Raw genomic sequence first — 20,881 nt, 5'->3', positions numbered from 1 at the left:
TGGTCGTAGGAGAATCACAGCAGGACTGAGAGTCAAATCTTCTGACACAGGTCAGAGGTCAAATCTATGGAAGCTTGTTTCCGCCACAGAATGAAAAATAGAAAAGGTAATTGCGACTTTTTATCTCACAATTCTGACTTTTTTTATCTCACAATTGCGTGATATAAGATCGCAATTGCGTGTTATAAAGTCAGAATTGCGAGATATACAGTCAGAATTTATTGATATAAAGTCACAATTGCAGGTTGTAAAGTCAGAATTGCGTGAAATTAAGTCGCAATTGCGTGTTATAAAGTCAGAATTGCGAGATATAAAGTCAGAATTGAATGATATAAAGTCGCAATTGCGTGTTATAAAGTCAGAATTGCGTGATATAGTCGAAATTGCGTGTTGTAAAGTCAGAATTGTAAGATATAAACTATTCTGAGGGGAAAAAAGTTAGTCTTTTTTCCCCCTTATAGAATTGGTCTGATAACTCGCAATTGCGAGTTTATATCTCACAGTTCTGAGAAAAGATGTCAGAATTTCGAGATGTAAACTCGCAATTGTGAGAAAAATAGTCAGAATTGTGAGATAAAGTCGCAATTCTGTCTTTTTTTCTTGCAATTGCGACTTTATTTCTCACAATTGCGACTTTATATCTCGCAATTGCGACTTTATTTCTCTGAATTGCGACTTTATATCTCGCAATTGCGACTTTATTTCTCAGAATTGCGACTTTATATCTCGCAATTGCGACTTTATTTCTCAGAATTGCGACTTTATATCTCGCAATTGCGACTTTATTTCTCACAATTCTGACTTCATATCTCGCAATTGTGAGATAAAAAGTCGCAATTATTTATTTTATTTTTTTATTTTATTTTATTTATTTTATTCAGTGGCGGAAACAAGCGTCCATACAAATCTGATCATTAATCTGCTGTCGGTGAACATGTCAAACAAGCGATCAAAGACTTTTTAGCCAAGGAAGCAGAAGTGCTTGACCAATCACAACACACTGCTCCAGCCGACCAATCAGAGCACAGTGTGCTTTTCTCAATATCCCTCCTCGTCTCCTCTCCTCCATCCTGTGACCCGGAAACCGATCGAGCTCAGCCATCTTGAAGGACATCTCAATCCTCTACTTGCACCGCGAGGAGACAAGGTTCGAGGAGTGAGGAGCTTCTACAGGAGCTATAAGCGAGGATAAACAGATGTATCCTTTGCGGAAGTGTTTTATCGAATAAACGTGACGTATAAAATTCTCCTCACCCTTCACATCGGTCACAATCATTTTAATTGATACTTTACCGTTGCAGTTTATATAAACCACACATCTCACATATTTCAACAGGGTATCTTGCTTTATTATTATTTATTATGAATTTCTTAAATAACCAAACTTCTACAACATAAGGGCAGATCCTTTGAGCACTGCTGATGACGCTATGAAGTGTCGCTCGAGTGATCAAATATTGTATAAAAAAGCTTTCATTCGATTCCTCCGTCCTCCTTTTCTTTCCTGAGAACTGAGAAGCTGAGACACGAGGAGAGGAAGCGAGGAAAGGAAATGAGGATGCACAAATAAGAATTGAGAAGCACCCTGGGTCACAGGGCAAAAAGCAGACGGAAGGAACTGTTTTTTTTTTTACAATTTATTCTTTTAACCATTCATGTATGTCTCCACGTCTGAAAAACAACAGTCTCAGCTGTAGCTTCCATGATGAAAAAGGAGTCCAAATAAATAATGAACATGCATTTTAACACCTACCACTCAGAGCTGTCAAACCCTGTGGACCAATCAGGGAAGTCCTCCTCAAACCTGAAGATGTCATCCAGAGTGCCTTCTTCTAAAGGAAATACAACATGAGGCATCAAGCACATTAAACACCTGAGTTATGATAATACTGGTAATAATCAAGGCCGTGAACAAATATTATACATTTAGCAACTCTTTCACAATTAAAAGAGAAAAGCTCCGCCTCCTTTGGTTTGATTGGCTATCTCAATCATTTTGCCATTGACGAGTGCTGTTAGACCACTGAGGCAGAGAATATGAATACAACTTTTAAAACTTGTTGTCATCCTAACATCAAACAGAGAGGAGTGGAGAAGAGCAGCATCAAGAATATCAAATATCCCTGCCAATTATGGCCCTGCTAATAATAACTTGTGTGTGTGTGTGTGTGTGTGTGTGTGTGTGTGTGTGTGTGTGTGTGTGTGTGTGTGTCTACATGTCTTTACCTTCTGTGTGTGTGCCAATACTATGAGGCTCATGTTCAGTTGCAGGTGTTGAGAGATCAGCACTGTTGGCCATATCCACGTGATCCACGTATCCACGTGACCTGCAGGAGTAAACCTGCTAACAATAACGAGTTCTAAGAATGTTTTGCTAACCTTCCATTGAAGGGATAGTTCACCCGAGTTCACCCAAAAAAAGAAAAGAAAATTCTGTCATCATTGAGTCACTCGTAATGTTGTCCCAAACCTGTATTAATTTATTTCTTGTGCTGAACACAAAAGAAGATATTTTGAAGAATGTTGGAAACCAAAACTAAAAATTTGAAAATAGGAAAATAAAAATACTATGGAAGAATTTTTGGTTTAACTAACGTAACGTTTCAGAATTCAGAACATTCAAAGAACATTCAAAAGCATCAAGTAGCCTATATAGCATAAAAAAAATAAAAATAAATAAAAAAAACATAACTTAGATGACCGTCCAACTAAAACATTTTAGGAAAAACGTATATATTAAAGACATTATTAAAGACCCGATAACGTCCAAAATAACGTTCTATTAACATTACCTACTGAAAAAAACTGTTCATAACTTTGAGAGACCCTTGCCAGAATGTTCTCTGTTAACCGGGAATATAGGCTACTAATATTAAAAAATGTCGCCATATGCAGATCAGAAATATCAAAACTGGCTGTATACGTATTGTTTAAAAGCAGCCTAACGATCTCGATTGTTTGTCTGGCAATAGTCGCTGTCTTATAATAAAGTATTCGCTCAAAAGGGAACGTATATGCACTGGCTAAAAAGATATTTGTATGACAGAATTTGCATATAATATTACCTACTTTTTCCTGTCAACTTCTGGAGTCGCAGCAGCTTCCGTTGTTTGTGTTTCCATGGCAACGGATTCGCGCAGTTCCTTGGGAAATGTAGTGTCTGCAATGTGTTGTGTTGTGTGTGTGTGTGTGTGTGTGTGTGTGTGTGTGTGTGTGTGTGTGTGTGTGTGTGTGTGTGTGTGTGTGTGTGTGTGTGTGTGTGTGTGTGTGTGTGTGTGTGTTTGTGTGTGTGTGTGTGTGTGTGTGTGTGTGTGTGTGTGTGTTGTGTTGTGTTGTGTTGTGTTGTGTTGTCCGATTCACAAATCAAATACATTTAATGAGTCAAAGAGCTGTTTCCTCAAAGTCACTACGAAATCAAAATGGACAATTCCATTGGACAGTTGTTTTTTTAATGCAATATTGCAGTACTTATTCAAAATCATAATTAACGTTAGAAATGTTCTCTTCTCTGATGATGTGTTTACCAATTTGATATTACATTTATAATGAAGACTGCAATATTCCATAAGAAATAAGAAGTTTCCCTTTTGATTGCATTGTGTTCCTTCACAGGGCTGTTTTTTATGAGTTATGATAACAGACAGCATTTCTGTCCTGTATTCTGTAGAGGTGAAAATCTTATCTTACACATACACATCTCCATCTCTCTATTCTATTGTCTTCTCTTTCTCTCTTTATTTCCTCTCGGCAGCTACAAACTCCGGGAACAACAGCTTAAACACTTACTAAATAAACAGTGTCGCATGAAGGGTTTCTTTAAACCCTTTCAGTGTTCAATATAAGTCAACAAGAGCTTATGCAATCAATGTCACTGAACGCACTATTACATCATTTAAGCTCATGGCCTTTATATACGTCAGACAACACAAAAAAACATCAGACAGGATACAAACAAAGCAAACTATGACACCAAGAATAGTGCAAATGATTGAACAAAGAACTTGGATGTGTTGATGCCTTATAAACCTCCTCATAAGAAGCATTCACAGGGTGATAGAGATGACAGTAAAGCAGGGTTGATGTAACATAAGAACATTGTTTTATCGTGCGAGTGCTTGTATCCTCCACGAGCGGAGGATTTTAATCTGATGTGAAAGAAGAGGAGGGATCCGTTCATTCAAACGAATCGGTTCGTTCGAACAGTTAGTTTTGCTGAACCGATTCTTTCAAGTCAACGATCAAAACGGTTCTCTCTTTGTATTTTATGTCCAATCTTTTGCTGGTAGTGGTACACTGACATTTGCCTTTGTCGTGTATTTTATGTCCAATATGTTTTATATAGGCCTAGCCTAACTATTCTATGATTGTATTTGAAATAAACAAACACAGTTTGATTACATATGGGGTTTGCTATTGCTTCGATCTCGTGTGACAGGTTGCTTGAATGGAGAGGTTATTGTCATATGGCAAGCCGTTTTGACTTTTATTAATTTCCAGGATTTGAATTCTTGATATCAACAATTAAATTACTATAGTAACAATGGCAATTTTTGATAACAGGAGCATTTTAACTAGTGAAAATGTAGGCTAATTGTTGATGGGCTATCAAGAATTGTTAGCCTACTAGTGGAAATGTAGGCTAATTCCTGATATCAAAAATTGCCATTGTTACTAGTAGAAATCTAATTCCTGATATCAATAAATATAATTTTAACTAGTGAAAATTGAATTGTTGATATCAAGAATTCACATCCTGAAAATGAAAAAAAGTTAAAACGGCTTGCCATAATTGTAATAAGATAAGAGATGAGATGTCAATATAAAGTGTAAGGGAAGTTATTTTGATTAAAGACTATGAGATTTGTTCAATAAAAACTTTGTTATTGGAAAGTCGAGGAATTCACGAACGCTTGCCGAATCGGTTGGGGAATTTGACAGAATCATTCGAACGAACCGACTCATAAGAACGATTCGTTCGAGAAACGGTTTAACGGTCCTCGCGATGTTTTCTCCGCAGTCGGGATAAGGCACAGGCTAAAATATGGATCATTTTAGCAATTTTCCTGCGATTCCTCACAGAGGCTGTGAAAACCGGGATATTTGAATCAGTCCGAACCGTGTTTGCGCAGAATGGATGCGCTGAGTTTCTCCGTGACGATCTTCTGGTTTGTGCTCATCGGTGAGAACAGAATGAGCAGGTGAGAAGAATACGCGTGTCATTCACCTCAGGATGAAGATGAGGATGATGAGGATGCACACATATTCATACATATACATATCTGAGTACAGAGCGCAGTTTGATTGATTCTCAAAATATTGCTCATCTTTATCAAATGGCTTTACGCAGTGAATAAACGCATGATCTGTGAACATCCATGTTTTCAGACATGGATTAAGTTGATATTTCCAGTTGCATCTTATAGCCTACGCCTCCAACATGAAACAGAAATGAATAAATATTGTTAAATGACAAGCTTAATGTTAAACATGTAAAACAAATGTAAGCTGATCAAGTCATCATTCTCGTGGATATCATATTGAGTAATAGGATAGGTATTGTATCTGTAGAACGCGTGCTTATCATATTCACAATACAGCCTACTTAAATATTATACCTCAATATTCTCGTTGTTGCTTGGAAATGGGGCATTTTTTCACGTGCGCGTATTTTGCTTTATACAATCGATATATTAATTACGGTATAGCCTAATAGATCGTCGTGGTGGTTATGTATGGTAGCTATGTAGTTATATATAAATAATATGCTATCATAAACATTGCTCTTTTTCTCACAGATTAAAATGTGCATGCGTTTATTTGTATATGCACACACACACAAAGTCTCTGCTTTTGGTTGTTGTGTAGTTCACGTGGAAACATCATGTCAACACATTACAGGGTCTTTTGCCCCCTTGTGTACAGTTCACTTATTACTTATGAGGGGGGGATCATGACTAGTTCACATCTTAAAATCAAAAATAATACACTGACATAATGTTATTATAGGACTATCCCATTCCCAACAAACATGTTGCTATTTTTTAAGATTATGTTTAAGTTTTTAATAAGCAGTAAGGCAGATTGTTTTTGTTTTTTCACGTTAGCCTATATATTTGTATCATTATACATTTTATCAATATGCTGCGACTCAAAAAAAAAAAAAAACATACAATACACCAAAAATGTAATATAAAATGTTCATTACAAATAATGGGGATAATGCTTTTCTATGAATAACTAAAGGCTTAGAGAGCCCTTTTGTTTCACTTCACAGGGTTTCACATATATTTTTATACATAAGTTAACGGTGAATATGCTGCTAATAAGTGCAAATATTGCGCTGCAATGACAGCTTTATGTTGTCAGTGCTGGTAATTATTATTATCTCCATATACATTGCTGTTTCTCATCCAAGAAATAATAATAAAAGCACACAATAAGACTTACACAATAATAATAATAGAATTGAATTTGTAGCTATTTTTAGGATATTTGATCAAATTACAGCATATTTTTCATGTTTTGCACAATAAAAATATAAATACCTTTTTACAGCTTGTAGTATAACATGCTTCTTTATCTTTTTTGCTACTTTTTCTGACAATATAAATCTTTCCTATTTTGATCAATTTAACACATCCTTGCTGAATAAAAGTATTATGAATAGAAAAGAAAAAAAGACTGACCGGTAGTGTATATTGTTACAAAATTTTATGTTTCTTTTTATCCATCACAGAATCCTGAAAAAGTATCACAGGTTATAAAAAAATATGAAGCAGCACAACTGATTTCAACATTAATAATAATCATAAATGTTTCTTGAGCATCAGATCATCATATTAGAGTGATTTCTGAAGGATCATGTGACACTGAAGACTGGAGTAATGATGCTGAAAATTCAGCTTTGATCACAGGAATAAATTACACTTTAGGGGGAGAGCGGGGTTGGTTGACACACTTTTCACTCTCTGTCATATTTCTCAGTCATGCTATATGTTAAAATAGTCTAACCAGTAACAACTGAAAGGTTAAGATCTCAGCTACTCAACAGGTACATTTAATGTTCACAAATTATTCCTAAAAAAAAATTATTCATCATTAAAGTGATGTTGTGCACTTGTGCCAACCAGCCCCAGTATGGGGGTTAGTTGGCACATGCAATGGGGTTGGTTGGCACAGATGCTATAGTTACAAAGAATGAGGTGACAAATATAAAAAGAACTTGACCTTTTAATTCAAACCAGATGCAGAATAACATTCAAAAGAATTTCTGCCCATTTTTAACCAAACCAAAAACAAATACAGTTTGTATAGTATACAGGTGCTAGTCATATAATTAGAATATCATCAAAAAGTTGATTTATTTCAGTAATTCCATTCAAAAAGTGAAATTTGGATATTATATTCATTCATTACACACAGACTGATATATTTCAAGTGTACATTCCTTTTCATTTTGATGATTATAACTGACAACTAATGAAAACCCCAAAATCTGTATCTCAGAAAATTAGAATATTGTGAAAAGGTTCAATATTGAAGACACCTGGAGCCACACTCTAATCAGCTAATTAACTCAAAACACCTGAAAGGGCCTTTAAATGGTCTCTCAGTCTAGTTCTGTAGGCTACACCAGACCCAACAATGCAGAAGAGCTGAAGGCCACTATCAGAGCAACCTGGGCTCTCATAACACCTGAGCAGAGCCACAGACTGATCGACTCTATGCCACGCCATATTGATGCAGTAATTCAGGCAAAAGGAGCCCCAACTAAGTATTGAGTGCTGTACATGCTCATACTTTTCATGTTCATGCTTTTCAGTTGGCCAACATCTCTAAAAATCTTTTTTTTTGTATTGGTCTCAAATAATATTCTAATTTTCTGAGATACTGAATTTGGGATTTTCATTAGTTGTCAGTTTTAATCATCACAATTAAATGAAATAAACATTTGAAATATATCAGTCTGTGTGTAATGAATGAATATAATATCCAAGTTTCACTTTTTGAATGGAATTACTGAAATAAATCAACTTTTTGATGATATTCTAATTATATGACCAGCACCTGTATTTATAAATATACAACATATAATAGTATTATTATTATATAAAGTCTTTATATATATATATATATATATATATATATATATATATATATATATATATATATATATATATATATATATAATGTTTTAACATATGTAAAATGCATAAATTAATACATTTATAACCAATTGGCTATAATGACACATGTGCCAACCAACCCCCAAATCAGTGTGTCAACCAACCCCACCCACATTAGGACACACCTCTTTACTGAAATTATGTTAGCCACATAGCATCACTCATCAGAGACTTTTAAATTTCATATCAAAATATAGCTGATCCTATCTATATCAACTGAAATCCTTTCATTTTATATTATCTATCTATCATAGTTCTAAAATGTATTTAGTGGGGAGAAGGTTTTTTTTTGTTTTAACACAGTAAAATAGAAAAGTTATCCTCACCTCAACAGTTGGTGAAAGTTTAATTTTAGTAAATAGGTGTGTTCAGGTCAAGAGGGCAGTCATTTTAATGTCAGATTTTTGTGGCAGCGCCCTCTGGTGTACTGGAATTGAACTGTGTGCCAACCAACCCTTGACCCAACCAGCCCCGCTCTCCCCAAAATGTAATAACATTTCACAATATTACTGTTTTTCCCCCCGTTTTTTGATCAAATAATTAAAAATAGTAATGTTTCCAAACTTTTGACTGGTATTAAATCTTCAATATTGAGTACTTTTGTAGCTTATCTATCTATATTTTAGTGTTGGGCAAGCATATTATGTTCTTTGTTTACTTATATATCTTTTTTTCATTGAGAAGTATAGAAATGAAAGAAATGAATACTTTTATTCAGCAAGCATGCATTAAATTGGTCAAAAGTGACAGTAAAGACATTTGTAATGTTGCAAGAGCTTTCTGTTTCAGATAAATGCTGTTCTTTTGAACTTTCTGTTCATCAAAGAATCCTGAAATAATTAAAAATGTACACGACTGTGTTCAAGGGAAAGTGAGGAACATTTGTTTGTTTGGTCCCTGTAGGGCCATGCTGAGTGATATCGGTGAATATGTCGGCTCAGACATTGAAATATCCTGGTTGCCTAATCTGGATGATTTAATGAAAGGTTACGCTCGCAACTTTCGCCCAGGGATCGGAGGTGAGTTTGCCGTCTACAGATCATCATGTTGGATTGCACTATAGCTCAACCCATTCTTAGCATCAATATTAAAGTCCCCTGTGGTGAAAATCCAGCTTTTAATGTTGTTTATGTGTCTATGTGGTGTTTTTAATATGCTTTAAGACACACCATGTGTAAGTTCATAAGTAGACAGCATTGCTGAGTATTTCCTGCTTAAAACTGCAGTGAACCAAAGACAGTCTCAAAAACACGGTTTGAAATCGCTGGTGTTTCTGACATTACAAACGACCTTGTAACCAATCAGGAGTGTGTTTCCCGTACAACGCCGTAACTCGCTGCTTCACTATCACAGTACGATGCATCGTTGAAGAAATCAACTAGCTAGTCACGACTGTTTCCCGAAACCGTATTGTCGCAAAGTGGTCATTCAACCGCGTTAGTAATGATGTCACGCAGGAGACGGAGTAATAACTACTTTTAATGAAACTCTTTGAGATCGAATTAATGCTAGATGTTTTGCTGTAAATTACAGACGTTGTTTCAGACATCTCACACATTACAGACAATTCTCATTTTTCTCAGTTATTTTGAATTATCTCCAGATTTAATCATTGGCTCGTTCTTACGTTCACACGTGCACTCTTAAAAAACGATACGCTTTAAACTCTTGACAAACTAAAAAACTCAAATTGCATTTGTATGTATTCTAAATAAAAGACACAGGTTGCACTGAATGTCAGCTTGCTTATTTTGCTCAAGATAAGGATTTATTGAGTCCACATGTCATGAAAACTAGAAACTGCTTCTAACCGCAGCTCGAGATCTGGCGCTCACACACAACTCTGCGACGCTGTTTGCGAATGTTCGTAACCCTAATCCTAACCATTCCCCTTCAATAAAATTACACAATTGCTGTATACACTTTCAAAAAATAACGGTTACAAAAGTGCGTTTTCACAGCAATGCAATACAATCATTTTTAGTTCCCCAGCATCTTTCAGAGCACACATTTATCTTCATGCGAAGAACATTTTCATAATCTAAAGAACTTTTTTCACTATAAAGAACCTTTTTCATGGATGTTAAAGGTTCTTCATGGATGATGCCAATAAAGAACCCATATTTTTACACTTTTTGGCTTCAAATTAGACCAATCTACCTTTTTACAGGTGAAACTCGAAAAATTAGAATATGGTGCAAAAGTTCATTTATTTCAGTAGGCCTAATTCAACTTAAAAGGTGAAACTAATATATTATATCAGGTGGCGTAGGAGCCATATTATACGGGGACATGTCCCCCCCACATTTCAAAATCGAAGTTTTGTCCCCCCCACTATTTCCCAATGTAAGATTTTGTTTTGCATTGCCTGCCTATCTCTGCCGATTTCGGAGTCTCCAAATGAATCCATTCGGCAACTTTTAAATACATAATTCAATTTTAAAAAACGGCCGAATTCTTCAGCTGCTAATCTCGTTGTCAGTCGACCATGATCGCGCACCGCTCGCGCATGCGCATCTAGGTGACACGGATAAATGTACTCAGCGATATATAATGAGTGTTATATAATGGGAGATCCTAGTTGCGCGGGATGTGGAAGCGTGCAAAAGTTCCAGAAATGTACATAAAGTGCCCTGGCCTTGAATGACAAGGTAAGGAAAATAAGACTAAATCTAAATTAAATAACCAAGACTAGGTTGGCCATGTGATTTTTCTCAGGAGATGTTTCGAGCATTTTACTTCAGACACCGGATTATCAGCAAACTTCCAAGAGAACTGCTAGCTGGCTACTCAAAATAAACTAGCAATCTATTCAGGCAGCATATTTGTGTTTGATCTGTGTGAATTACAGAAATATAAGACTTGCTAGACCTACTTTTAGCTACCAAGGAACCTTTCCACAAGGATAGATTAATGGAAATTAAATCAACCATTTATTTGAGTTTTTAATTTTTATTACATGACTGATTAACAGTAATGTAAATGCTAAATGTCCTAATACCTGTTGATACTTCAACAATGCAAAGTATATGCTCTTAACCTTGCAGTTTTTCACATATCATGTAAGACTCATTTTCTCAATTTCTTTGCACAAAACTCTCCAGAAAGTGCCATTTAACGGTTTATTTTTCAAAAAAAATTCCCGGGGGAGCATACCCCCGGACCCCCCCAGGGAGAGCCCACATAATAAATCACAATTTAATCACTGCTTAGAAACAAACTAAGTAATACAGTCTGTTCCCATAAGTCTTTAGAAATTAGCATTTAAGTGCCTTATATATAAAAAAAAAAAAAAAAAAAAAAAAAAAAAAAAAATCGGGACATCCCATCCCCCCCCCCCAGCATTTACTGTCCCCCCCAGGTTCAAAAATGCTCCTACGCCCCTGTATTATATAGACTCATTACATGCAAAGTGAGATATTTCAAGCCTTTATTTGTTATAATTGTGATGATTATGGCTTACAGCTTATGAAAACCCCACATTCAAAATTAGAATATTGTGAAAAGGTTTGTAAGCCATAATCATCACAATTATCACAAATAAAGGCTTAAAATATCTCACTTTGCATGTAATGAGTCTATATAATATATTAGTTTTACCTTTTAAGTTGAATTACTGAAACAAATGAACTTTTGGCCGATATTCTAATTTTTCGAGTTTACATAACTGACTTTAATGACCAGTCTTCTTGAAGACTAAAGACTAACTTTTAAGACTAGTGTAAGCGGTTTCTGCAGACGGCCTCAGATGAGCTCTGCCATCTGTGATACTGCACCGGTTCTCGACTACAGTCTCTCTCAAAGACCTGGATCAGGTGTGTGAAGAGCAGGACCGCGGCTGAGAACCACTGATCTATTTAATAACACCAGTATGCCTTTTCACTAAAAATAGACTGTAGGAAGTAGGGCGCTGTTTTGGCAGGAACACTTTAGCGTGAGGTTTTGTTCTGCAGAGAGAAAAAAGGCTTAAAGTCCCCCTGTAGTCAGTAATTATATCGCTTAAAACTCATCTTTGATCACCAAAATGACATATTTAAACTAGGGCTGTCAAACGATTAATCGCGATTAATCGCATCCAAAATAAAAGTTTGTGTTTACATATGTGTGTGTACTGTGTATAATTATTTTTAATACATAAATACCCACACATGCATGTGTATTTAAGAAATATTTGCATGCATATACTGTATATAGACTGAATGTAGCCTATATATAATGTATTTTATTTGGAATGAGACATTTGTACCACTCATTCCTGAGACATTTCAAATGATACCAAACATAATACTCAATGATAATCATTCACATCAAACCATACATATATTCTTATGTGAGTTTCAGCTGTTACTGGGTGAAATGTAAATCAGGTGAGACTGCGTGAGGGGAGGTCGAATGCTATTTCAGCAAGTTCCTTTGTTTCAATAGACCATGTGGTCAAGACAGTGTCTCCAACCAGTTCTTACAAGGCCAAATGTTCATTTGCCAAGGTCCTTTGTCTCAATAGACCATGTGGTCAGATATTGTCTCTTCAACAAGTTTTGTGGTCAGATATTTTCTCTTCAACAAGTTTTACGGTCTTACAGATTTCCCTCCTTGACCCCGTGGGTCAAATTCAAATGAAAACTTACGGGGTCACGCGGTAAGACGTTTGTTGTAATCCTTGAGATGTAACTCAAAATTGTCTTTGCAATGTCAGCATCTGTAGAAGCTCAGAGGGCTGTGTTCCCCTGCATCATTAAGTATACGTTAATGTTTGACTATTCGTTTTAACTCCAATGAAAATAAAGTCAAAGTCTGTTAGAATAATCAAATATAACAATTTATTATGTCAGGTAAATGTATTTTAACAATTCCATAATCAATTGAAAGATAATCAATGCAAATCATCAAATGTTTTAGGATTAGAGAAATAGATGCGAACCCAACATGAACTACATGAGCTAAACCTCACGGGCTGATCTGAAATACAGAAAAAGCCACGATCCCTTGCTGCCTTCCATTAAATAGCCAGACCTCATTTCATATGTAAACCTGTATTCACAGTGGAAATGTACTGTGTTCATCCCCCCAGACTTACTGGGGGCAGAAGTAAATTTACATGGTAACATTTGCTAACAGTGGAAATTAGCATTGAGTTCACACCTTGGGAGTAGGAGACCACATTCATTTGTGTGCCGGATATCCCTAAACTCTTAAAAAACCTTATTACCTTTTGTTTTATACTTTGGGAATGAGACATTTGTACCACTCATTCCTGAGACATTTCAAATGATACCAAACATAATGCTCAATGATAATCATTCACATCAAACCATATATATATTCTCATGTGAGTTTCAGCTGTTACTGGGTGAAATGTAAATCAGGTGAGACTGCGTGAGGGGGAGGTCGAATGCTATTTCAGCAAGTTCCTTTGTTTCAATAGACCATGTGGTCAAGACAGTGTCTCCAACCAGTTCTTACAAGGCCAAATGTTCATTTCCAGCTTCAACCAGTTTCCCAGTCTTACAGTTCCCTCCTTGACCCCGTGGGTCAAATTCGAATGAAAACTTACGGGGTCACGCGGTAAGACGTTTGTTGTAATCCTTGAGATGTAACTCAAAATTGTCTTTGCAATGTCAGCATCTGTAGAAGCTCAGAGGGCTGTGTTCCCCTGCAGAACACCTGTTCTCACCAGGTGTATGTAGCATGAGTCCAGCAGGTGGATGAGGCGTTCAGGCTTTCTGCCAGTGATCCTGTGATGTGAGCAAAGTTCATAGAGTCAATCTGGACCTTTTGACTTGTTCAGTTGATGTGTCATTCCTTCATGGAGAAACTTCCGCTTCCCTGGCACCTTCCCCATAACGATAATCTGTCCCTTCTTGACCAATCCTGTCACCTCCCAACGGTGCGGTTGTCTGGACAGACCTCAGTGGATGAAGGTGTTCTCCTTGGCTTCACACTGCCTTGTGTGAGACACCTGAAAAGCATCTTAAATGTCCGCTTCACGATTGAACACATATGAACCTGAACTCGCGAAGAAATCCTTAGAAACGCATAATGCAACAAAACAAAATCATGTCATGTTCAATGTCAAATACCATGTTCTTGTCAGCAGGTGTGAATGGTACATTTGTCTCATATTAAATATCCAATTCTTAAATATATATATATTTTTGGTCTGAATTATACAAAGGAAATGCAGCAAGAGGTCAGTGTAATCAAAACAATCAAATAAATTCTTTGCATCAAGAAGTCATGTAATCACAATAATAATATTCAAAATTGAAAAAAAATATGAAGAATCAGTGTTTGTTCAGGAATCTTCCAATGCAAGCCACTTATGCAAATCTAAGAAGTGACTTGGAACATGAATGGAGATTGTTCATCCCTTGTAACAGGTGTGAGATTGTGTGTTTGTGTGAGGGTGTGTGTGTGTGTGTGTGTGCATCTGTGTGTGAGTGTGATAGTTTGTGTGAGAGAAAGAGAGAGAGAGAGAGTGTGTGTGTGTGTGTGTGTGTGTGTGTGTGTGTGTGTGTGTGTGTGTGTGTGTGTGTGTGTGTGTGTGTGTGTGTGTGTGTGTGTGTGTGTGTGTGTGTGTGTGTGTGTGTGTGTGTGTGTGTGTGTTGTTGGCTAAGTCACAGTCAATGACAGGGTTGAATTGTAAATTCTGTAATTGTTTGAAGTGCTCACACTTCAGATCTATTTAGTTATGATGTTTCTGTTATTAGTGGTTGTTGAGAAATCAGGGGCCCTCTGACCTTCCAACCACCCTAATAACAATCAGAAAGTTTAAACATTCTTAAATTTAATAGCAGGTCTGCCTCTGCTTTAATTTTGTTTTTGCATCATTGATTTGTGACTGCAGCCATTCATATGTCTTTCCCATCCTATGTGTGTGAAGCTATCTGGATCTGTTAGTGTGAAGATGGACAATAGATCTTTAGTGAGGTTACACTTTTGGACTCTGTCATCTTTATCTTCTCATGATGTGTAGTGTTCAGTCTGAATAGACTTGGATCTATTCCAGGTCATGATGCTGTGAGGGTGTAGTGATGGAGGAGTGTGTTCAGTGTTCATGTCTAGGAGATGGGTGGAATCGACTGGATAGCAATTGTGTTGCAAATTTTAGTTCCAGTTCTAAACTGGGAGGCCATGCTAATGTAGTGATGTGCTATTGTGAGATGTAAATGGCCTTTGAAGTGTCTTTTCACCCATCTCCCGAATCTCAGGTTATGTTCTAACAATCGTGAGGTCCGGCCGTCCTGGCATCCGTCCCCTGAGGAATTGCAGAAGTAACCTGACAGAAACAAGTGCAGAGAGAACCACAGTTAATTCTGATGTTTTCAACAGTTTCAAATTCAGACATGTGGGATTCTTTTGCTTGCTCCAATTATCATGTCCATTGCAATTTTAATTCCAGCTGTCACATGAAACCGAGTTTCATTGACCAGGTCTGAATTATTGCTGTTGTTTCAGTGCAGTGTGCGACACCTTAAAGCTGCAAGGCTGTGGTCTGTCTGATGTTTAGTTCACACCCTCCTTCTAAATTTGCTTCCTTGATCAGTTGGCTATTACCTGTGCCACACTTCTGGGAGTGTTTTTTAAAGGCAAAAATTAAAACACACCTCCGCCCTTTTGGCACTGGATAGCAGGTCAACGAAATCGAACTGTACGGATTAATGTCACACTTCTCCAATTAATGCCTGCTTGGCGATTACAATATTTTCTGGTCTCTGACGAGTCTCTGTTTGTTCTCGTCTCAATACCTTTGAGGGAAAAATGTGACAGATTCAATGAATTTTGATGTTAAACTATTGAGCCATTTGCTATTGGGCTGCTACCCGACTAGCAAATGACGCTAATAGCTGAAGGCCTTGAGTGACCAAAGTTGTTAGCTCAGTGAGGGTTTTAGGTGCATTTGAGTTTTGGTCACTTGCAGAGCGCTGGTTTGTGTCATCAGAGTGTGGCTGTCTGCGTTTTTTGAAATAGGGTGGAGGTCTGCCTCTGCCCAATGACCAGCACTTCTCCTCTGTATGGCCTGTTTTGTGACAGGAATTACAGAGTCTGCTCAGTTTTTCACCGTGCGGCTTTCTGAATTCTCCTGCAAATGGAGGATTTTCATGACATTCTAACACAGCTACCTCACCATGCATCTGTTTGCGTGACTCAAGTCTTGTTGCCCAGCTAACAATACCTTCGAATGTATTTTTTGCTGGAGAAGCACCATACATGAGCGATTGTTGTACACGCGGTCCTGCATTTGTAAGTAGTAAGTCAAGGAGAGTTACATTGTTGTGGTTAACACCTTCAATTCCAGAATACTCCTCAAACAGTTCAAACATTTTTTCTGCATATGTCTCGAACGATTCTTCAGTACTCTGTTTCCGATTGAAAATCAATTCCCATCCAACAGGACTACAACCGCGCAGATCGCGAAGACATCGTTTTAGTCTATTAAAGATTTCACCCTCAGGCTCATCTTGATACACTGACTGCACAATGTTGCCTGTCATCAAAGCCTGTGGTATCTTATAGTTCAGAACCTCTGGAATTGAGCTGATAACAATTTGCCAAATATCTTTTGGTTCAAGCTGAAATGCATGTTTTAGACTAACAATGCGTCTCCACCATGGTTCGAATGGCTCTTTCAAGGGCAATGGTCCGATCTCTGCTTTAAACAAGCTACATTCAGTTACCGTTAGAGGACGCCGAATGGTTGACTCTGTGCCATTTGGGTGCCGTATCACCTTAAAGGCTGAAACAGGCACTCTGTTCAAAACTCTATCACATGCTTCACCTGTCTGAAAAGATACAGGATTGTTAGGGCAGGCGGGCTCATTTAAGAAGTGCACATTTTTAGTCCCATCACTGTTGAGGTTTTTGGGAGACATGGACTTTTTAGCATTTAGTTTAGTCTTAAGATCTGCGATGGTGTATTTGTGATTTTTACACTTTTCAGTCAGGGCTAACTGCTCAGCTAGTAATTTATCTAGCTGTGTTTGAAGATCTTGAATCTTTGCCTCAGACATTTTTGCCTCTGCATTTTTAGAATGCACTTCTTCACATTTAACATCCATAAGCGAAGATAGAAATGTTGTTGACTTATCTAGCCGTTTATAACTTATGAAGTTTAAAGCCTCAATTATTTCACCATGTTTTGATTTCTTCTGTTTACTACCCACGGTTTTCCACCAAGTGACAATTTCATTGTCAATAGCGTCCACGTTAAGACCTTTTTTACTGAGTTTGTACAGTGTAGGCTCGACCTTTTCGGCCCACAATGTAAACAGGGCAGGATCATTATACATGTTCCAATTTATATTTGGGGAAATTTCGTTCCCTGAAGCTTTGAATATGAAAAGGTTTTTTGTTTCAGGATTAATGAGACGCGCGTTTGTGGTTTCTGACTCTCAAATTCATTGTGCATCACATTATAACCACATTCAGCATAGAGACACATGCGTTTAATTCAGTTCACACAGGATACGCGGCCTAGAATACAACATCAACAGCCTTTACCTAAGTGTTCCAAATACACAAACAGTAAAGCAATCCTGTGTTTAAAGAATAAACTTACAATTAGCCTATGTGCACATATGGTGGCACAAACAACTATCAAGTGTGTTCTAGGAGTGCATTACAATGTTTAAAGCACAACTCCAAATTTGAAAATACAAATTATTGCATTATTGCCTTTTAATCCCATCTGTGTTAAAGTGGAAGCTTTCAAATGCAATATAGAGTTTGTCAAGATTTGTTTAGGTTTAGAATATTATTCAATGTGGCTTTTGTGCCCAGCGGTGGGCTGGTCACACAAAGAGTTAAGCGTTTTTTTTTTTTTTTTTAATGCAGCATGGCTTTAGCATTTAGCATTAGCTTAGTTTTTAAGTAGCATGGGCAATACTAGCATTTAGCCTAGCCTCGTTTTGGAGGCAGCATGGCTTTAGCATTTAGCATTAGCTTCGTTTTTTAAGTAGCATGGGCAATACTAGCATTTAGCTTAGCTTCGTTTTGGAAGCAGCATGGACAATAACATTTAGCTTAGCCTTGAGATCCGATTTTAGCCTGTAAATAATATCATCATGTTTTACCAAATTTAGCTTTTTATAAACAATGCATCGATCTGCCTTTTTATTTATAAAATCACGTGTTCTCCGATTTTCTCCATTTACAAACTTAGATTTTTCTTTCTGTTGTTTTCCGATTCTCTTATTGTTGCTAGTTCGTTTCAACAAAGCCAATACCACAATGGCGACAAACATGCGGCTGTTTTGAAAACTTTTAGGCTGTTTTACAGCTCCTCATCAAGTAACGTTACACGAAAAACATTTAGAAGATGTTATTCCGATTTTAGGTTTCGTTTTTTGTTGCTTAGTCAAACAAGGATATCTTTAATCTATTAACAAGGGTTTTCATTCTTCATCTGCGCTGTCGCTTATCACGTCCTCACGTATTTCAGTTCTGGACTAAACAAAGGGATTTCCTATAGCTACCCATAACAATGCAACTCAACACTTCACAAGAGGAAGAAAAAAATGACTTACCCCAGCGGCAGAAGAAAGTGAAGATGTTCAAACCTCATGCTGCTTTTAAAATCCCCATACTTTGCTGGAAAAGACGTTGCTCGCGAATTCATCTGTTGCGATCACGTCTCGGGGGTCGCCAATTTGTAAGGCCTGCTAATTCGATCCAAGGGCGGCATTCAAATTAGCGGTGAAGGTCTCAACGTGTTCCGTCTCTTCCAATGGCAAAGGGATATTTAATTAAATGCAATACTTTTTGTCTTATGTATTAACTCGTTTCATCTGACTCCATAGAATGAAAGTGTTTTAATGATATCTGTGCATCATTAAGTATACGTTAATGTTTGACTATTCCTTTTAACTCCAATGAAAATAAAGTCAAAGTCTGTTAGAATAATCAAATATAACAATTTATTATGTCAGGTAAATGTATTATAACAATTTCATAATCAGTTCAAATATCATCAATACAAAACATCAAATACCCTGGAATACAGAGAATAGATGCAAACCCAACATATTAAGAAATAGACTACATGAGCTAAGGGTCTCGGTGACCCTCATCTCACGGGCTATCTGCAATACAGAAAAAGCCACGATCCCTTGCTGCCTTCCATTAAATAGCCAGAACTTCTTTTCAATGGTAATTTGCATTCAGGTTACACCTTATTTGGGGGGTAGGGGAGAAAGGCCATTTGCTACCTTTCTTGGTGCCAGTTTCTCTAAACTTCTAAAAAACCTTATTACCTTTTGTTTTACTTATTTGGAATGAGACATTTGTACCACTCATTCCTGAGACATTTCAAATGATACCAAACATAATACTCAATGATAATCATTCACATCAAACCATACATATATTCTTATGTGAGTTTCAGCTGTTACTGGGTGAAATGTAAATCAGGTGAGACTGCGTGAGGGGGAGGTCGAATGCTATTTCAGCAAGTTCCTTTGTTTCAATAGACCATGTGGTCAAGACAGTGTCTCCAACCAGTTCTTACAAGGCCAAATGTTCATTTGCCAAGGTCCTTTGTCTCAATAGACCATGTGGTCAGATATTGTCTCTTCAACAAGTTTTGTGGTCAGATATTTTCTCTTCAACAAGTTTTACGGTCTTACAGTGATGTAACTTGTAAAGCTGTGTTTTGTAGTCTATAAAGCAGACAGACTCTTCACAACATATACTGTTACCCATGGTACTCAACATGGCCTGTTAGCCTTGTTTTTGGTGGCTATTTTTGAAATTATATAATTATAATGATAAGAATTGACATCTAACAGTGCACTTAATAGAAAACCTATGCAATATCATTCAAAACTCTATGCAATATCATTCATGAACTCTCATGAGCTCATCAGTCAAACCAGAACAATAAATGTGAAATATTATATGTAATTAATTATCCATATATATATATATAAGTGCCCTAAGTGGACTACACTGGACGTGACAAAGCGACTGTTGCAGATCCATTTGTCCTTTGTGTCAGACGAACCCCATAAATACGGTGGACGGTGAATCAGTTTACTGTCGGGATTTGTTGTGTTGCATCGCACTGCATCCAGTGTAAGCAGAATCACTGATTATAACTGGGCTCTATTGTATTTAGTTGTGTCGTATACGTTGTGTCGCTCGCGTCAGATACGGTGAAGGGGAGGGGTGCATTTAAAAAAAAAAGATTTAAAGCTTTTTTTAAAGGGCCGTGACCAAAAAGTTTGCGAATGACTGATTTAGATGAGGAGTAGATTGATCATTTCTCTTCTCTTCACAGGACCCCCAGTGAATGTAGCCATGGCTATTGAAGTAGCCAGTATTGACCATATCTCAGAAGCCAACATGGTAATGCTTGAAAATCACACTATTTCGCATGTATTGAATTTGTATGATTATTCAATATTTTTGCCATTAGTGTAACTAATCTGCAGTTTTGCATTTGCTAAAAGTATCATTTGAATATATATTTTTCTTTTAAGAAGTATTTTCTTTTCCATATAGAGTGGATTCAGTTCCAGAATAATAAATAAAATAAACAGTAGGATTGAGTCCAGTGCAATATATGATTCTAAATATAATCACCTCTTATTAAATGCATTGTTTGGTCACACTTTAGTTTAGGGTCCGATTCTCACTATTAACTACGGCTTTTGCCTCAATAAACTCCTAATTACTGCCTATTAATAGTTAATAAG

The 20,881-nt window shown here is 36.9% G+C and overlaps 2 protein-coding genes across 2 annotated transcripts in view; one reads left to right on the top strand and one right to left on the bottom strand.

The window, feature by feature from the left end:
- The window catches only part of cfap74 (cilia and flagella associated protein 74), a 75,136-nt gene extending 72,835 nt beyond the window's left edge, over window positions 1-2,301 (bottom strand). The window contains exons 1-2 of the mRNA XM_056246934.1: window positions 2,227-2,301; window positions 1,754-1,832 (exon numbers count right to left, since the gene is read on the bottom strand). Of these exons, the coding sequence (XP_056102909.1) occupies window positions 1,754-1,832; window positions 2,227-2,299 (152 nt within the window). The 5' untranslated portion in view covers window positions 2,300-2,301. The remainder of the gene's footprint in view (window positions 1-1,753; window positions 1,833-2,226) is intronic.
- Window positions 2,302-4,974: 2,673 nt separating this feature from the next.
- gabrd (gamma-aminobutyric acid type A receptor subunit delta) overlaps window positions 4,975-20,881 on the top strand; it is a 32,776-nt gene continuing 16,869 nt past the window's right edge. Inside the window, exons 1-3 of the mRNA XM_056246943.1 lie at window positions 4,975-5,198; window positions 9,090-9,205; window positions 20,464-20,531. Of these exons, the coding sequence (XP_056102918.1) occupies window positions 5,131-5,198; window positions 9,090-9,205; window positions 20,464-20,531 (252 nt within the window). The 5' untranslated portion in view covers window positions 4,975-5,130. The remainder of the gene's footprint in view (window positions 5,199-9,089; window positions 9,206-20,463; window positions 20,532-20,881) is intronic.

The sequence above is a fragment of the Rhinichthys klamathensis genome, unplaced genomic scaffold (genome assembly GCF_029890125.1).
Source record: "Rhinichthys klamathensis goyatoka isolate OS25496 unplaced genomic scaffold, OSU_Roscu_1.1 h1tg000040l_1, whole genome shotgun sequence".
Taxonomy (NCBI): domain Eukaryota; kingdom Metazoa; phylum Chordata; class Actinopteri; order Cypriniformes; family Leuciscidae; genus Rhinichthys; species Rhinichthys klamathensis.
This window is presented reverse-complemented; position numbering and strand designations above follow the sequence as displayed.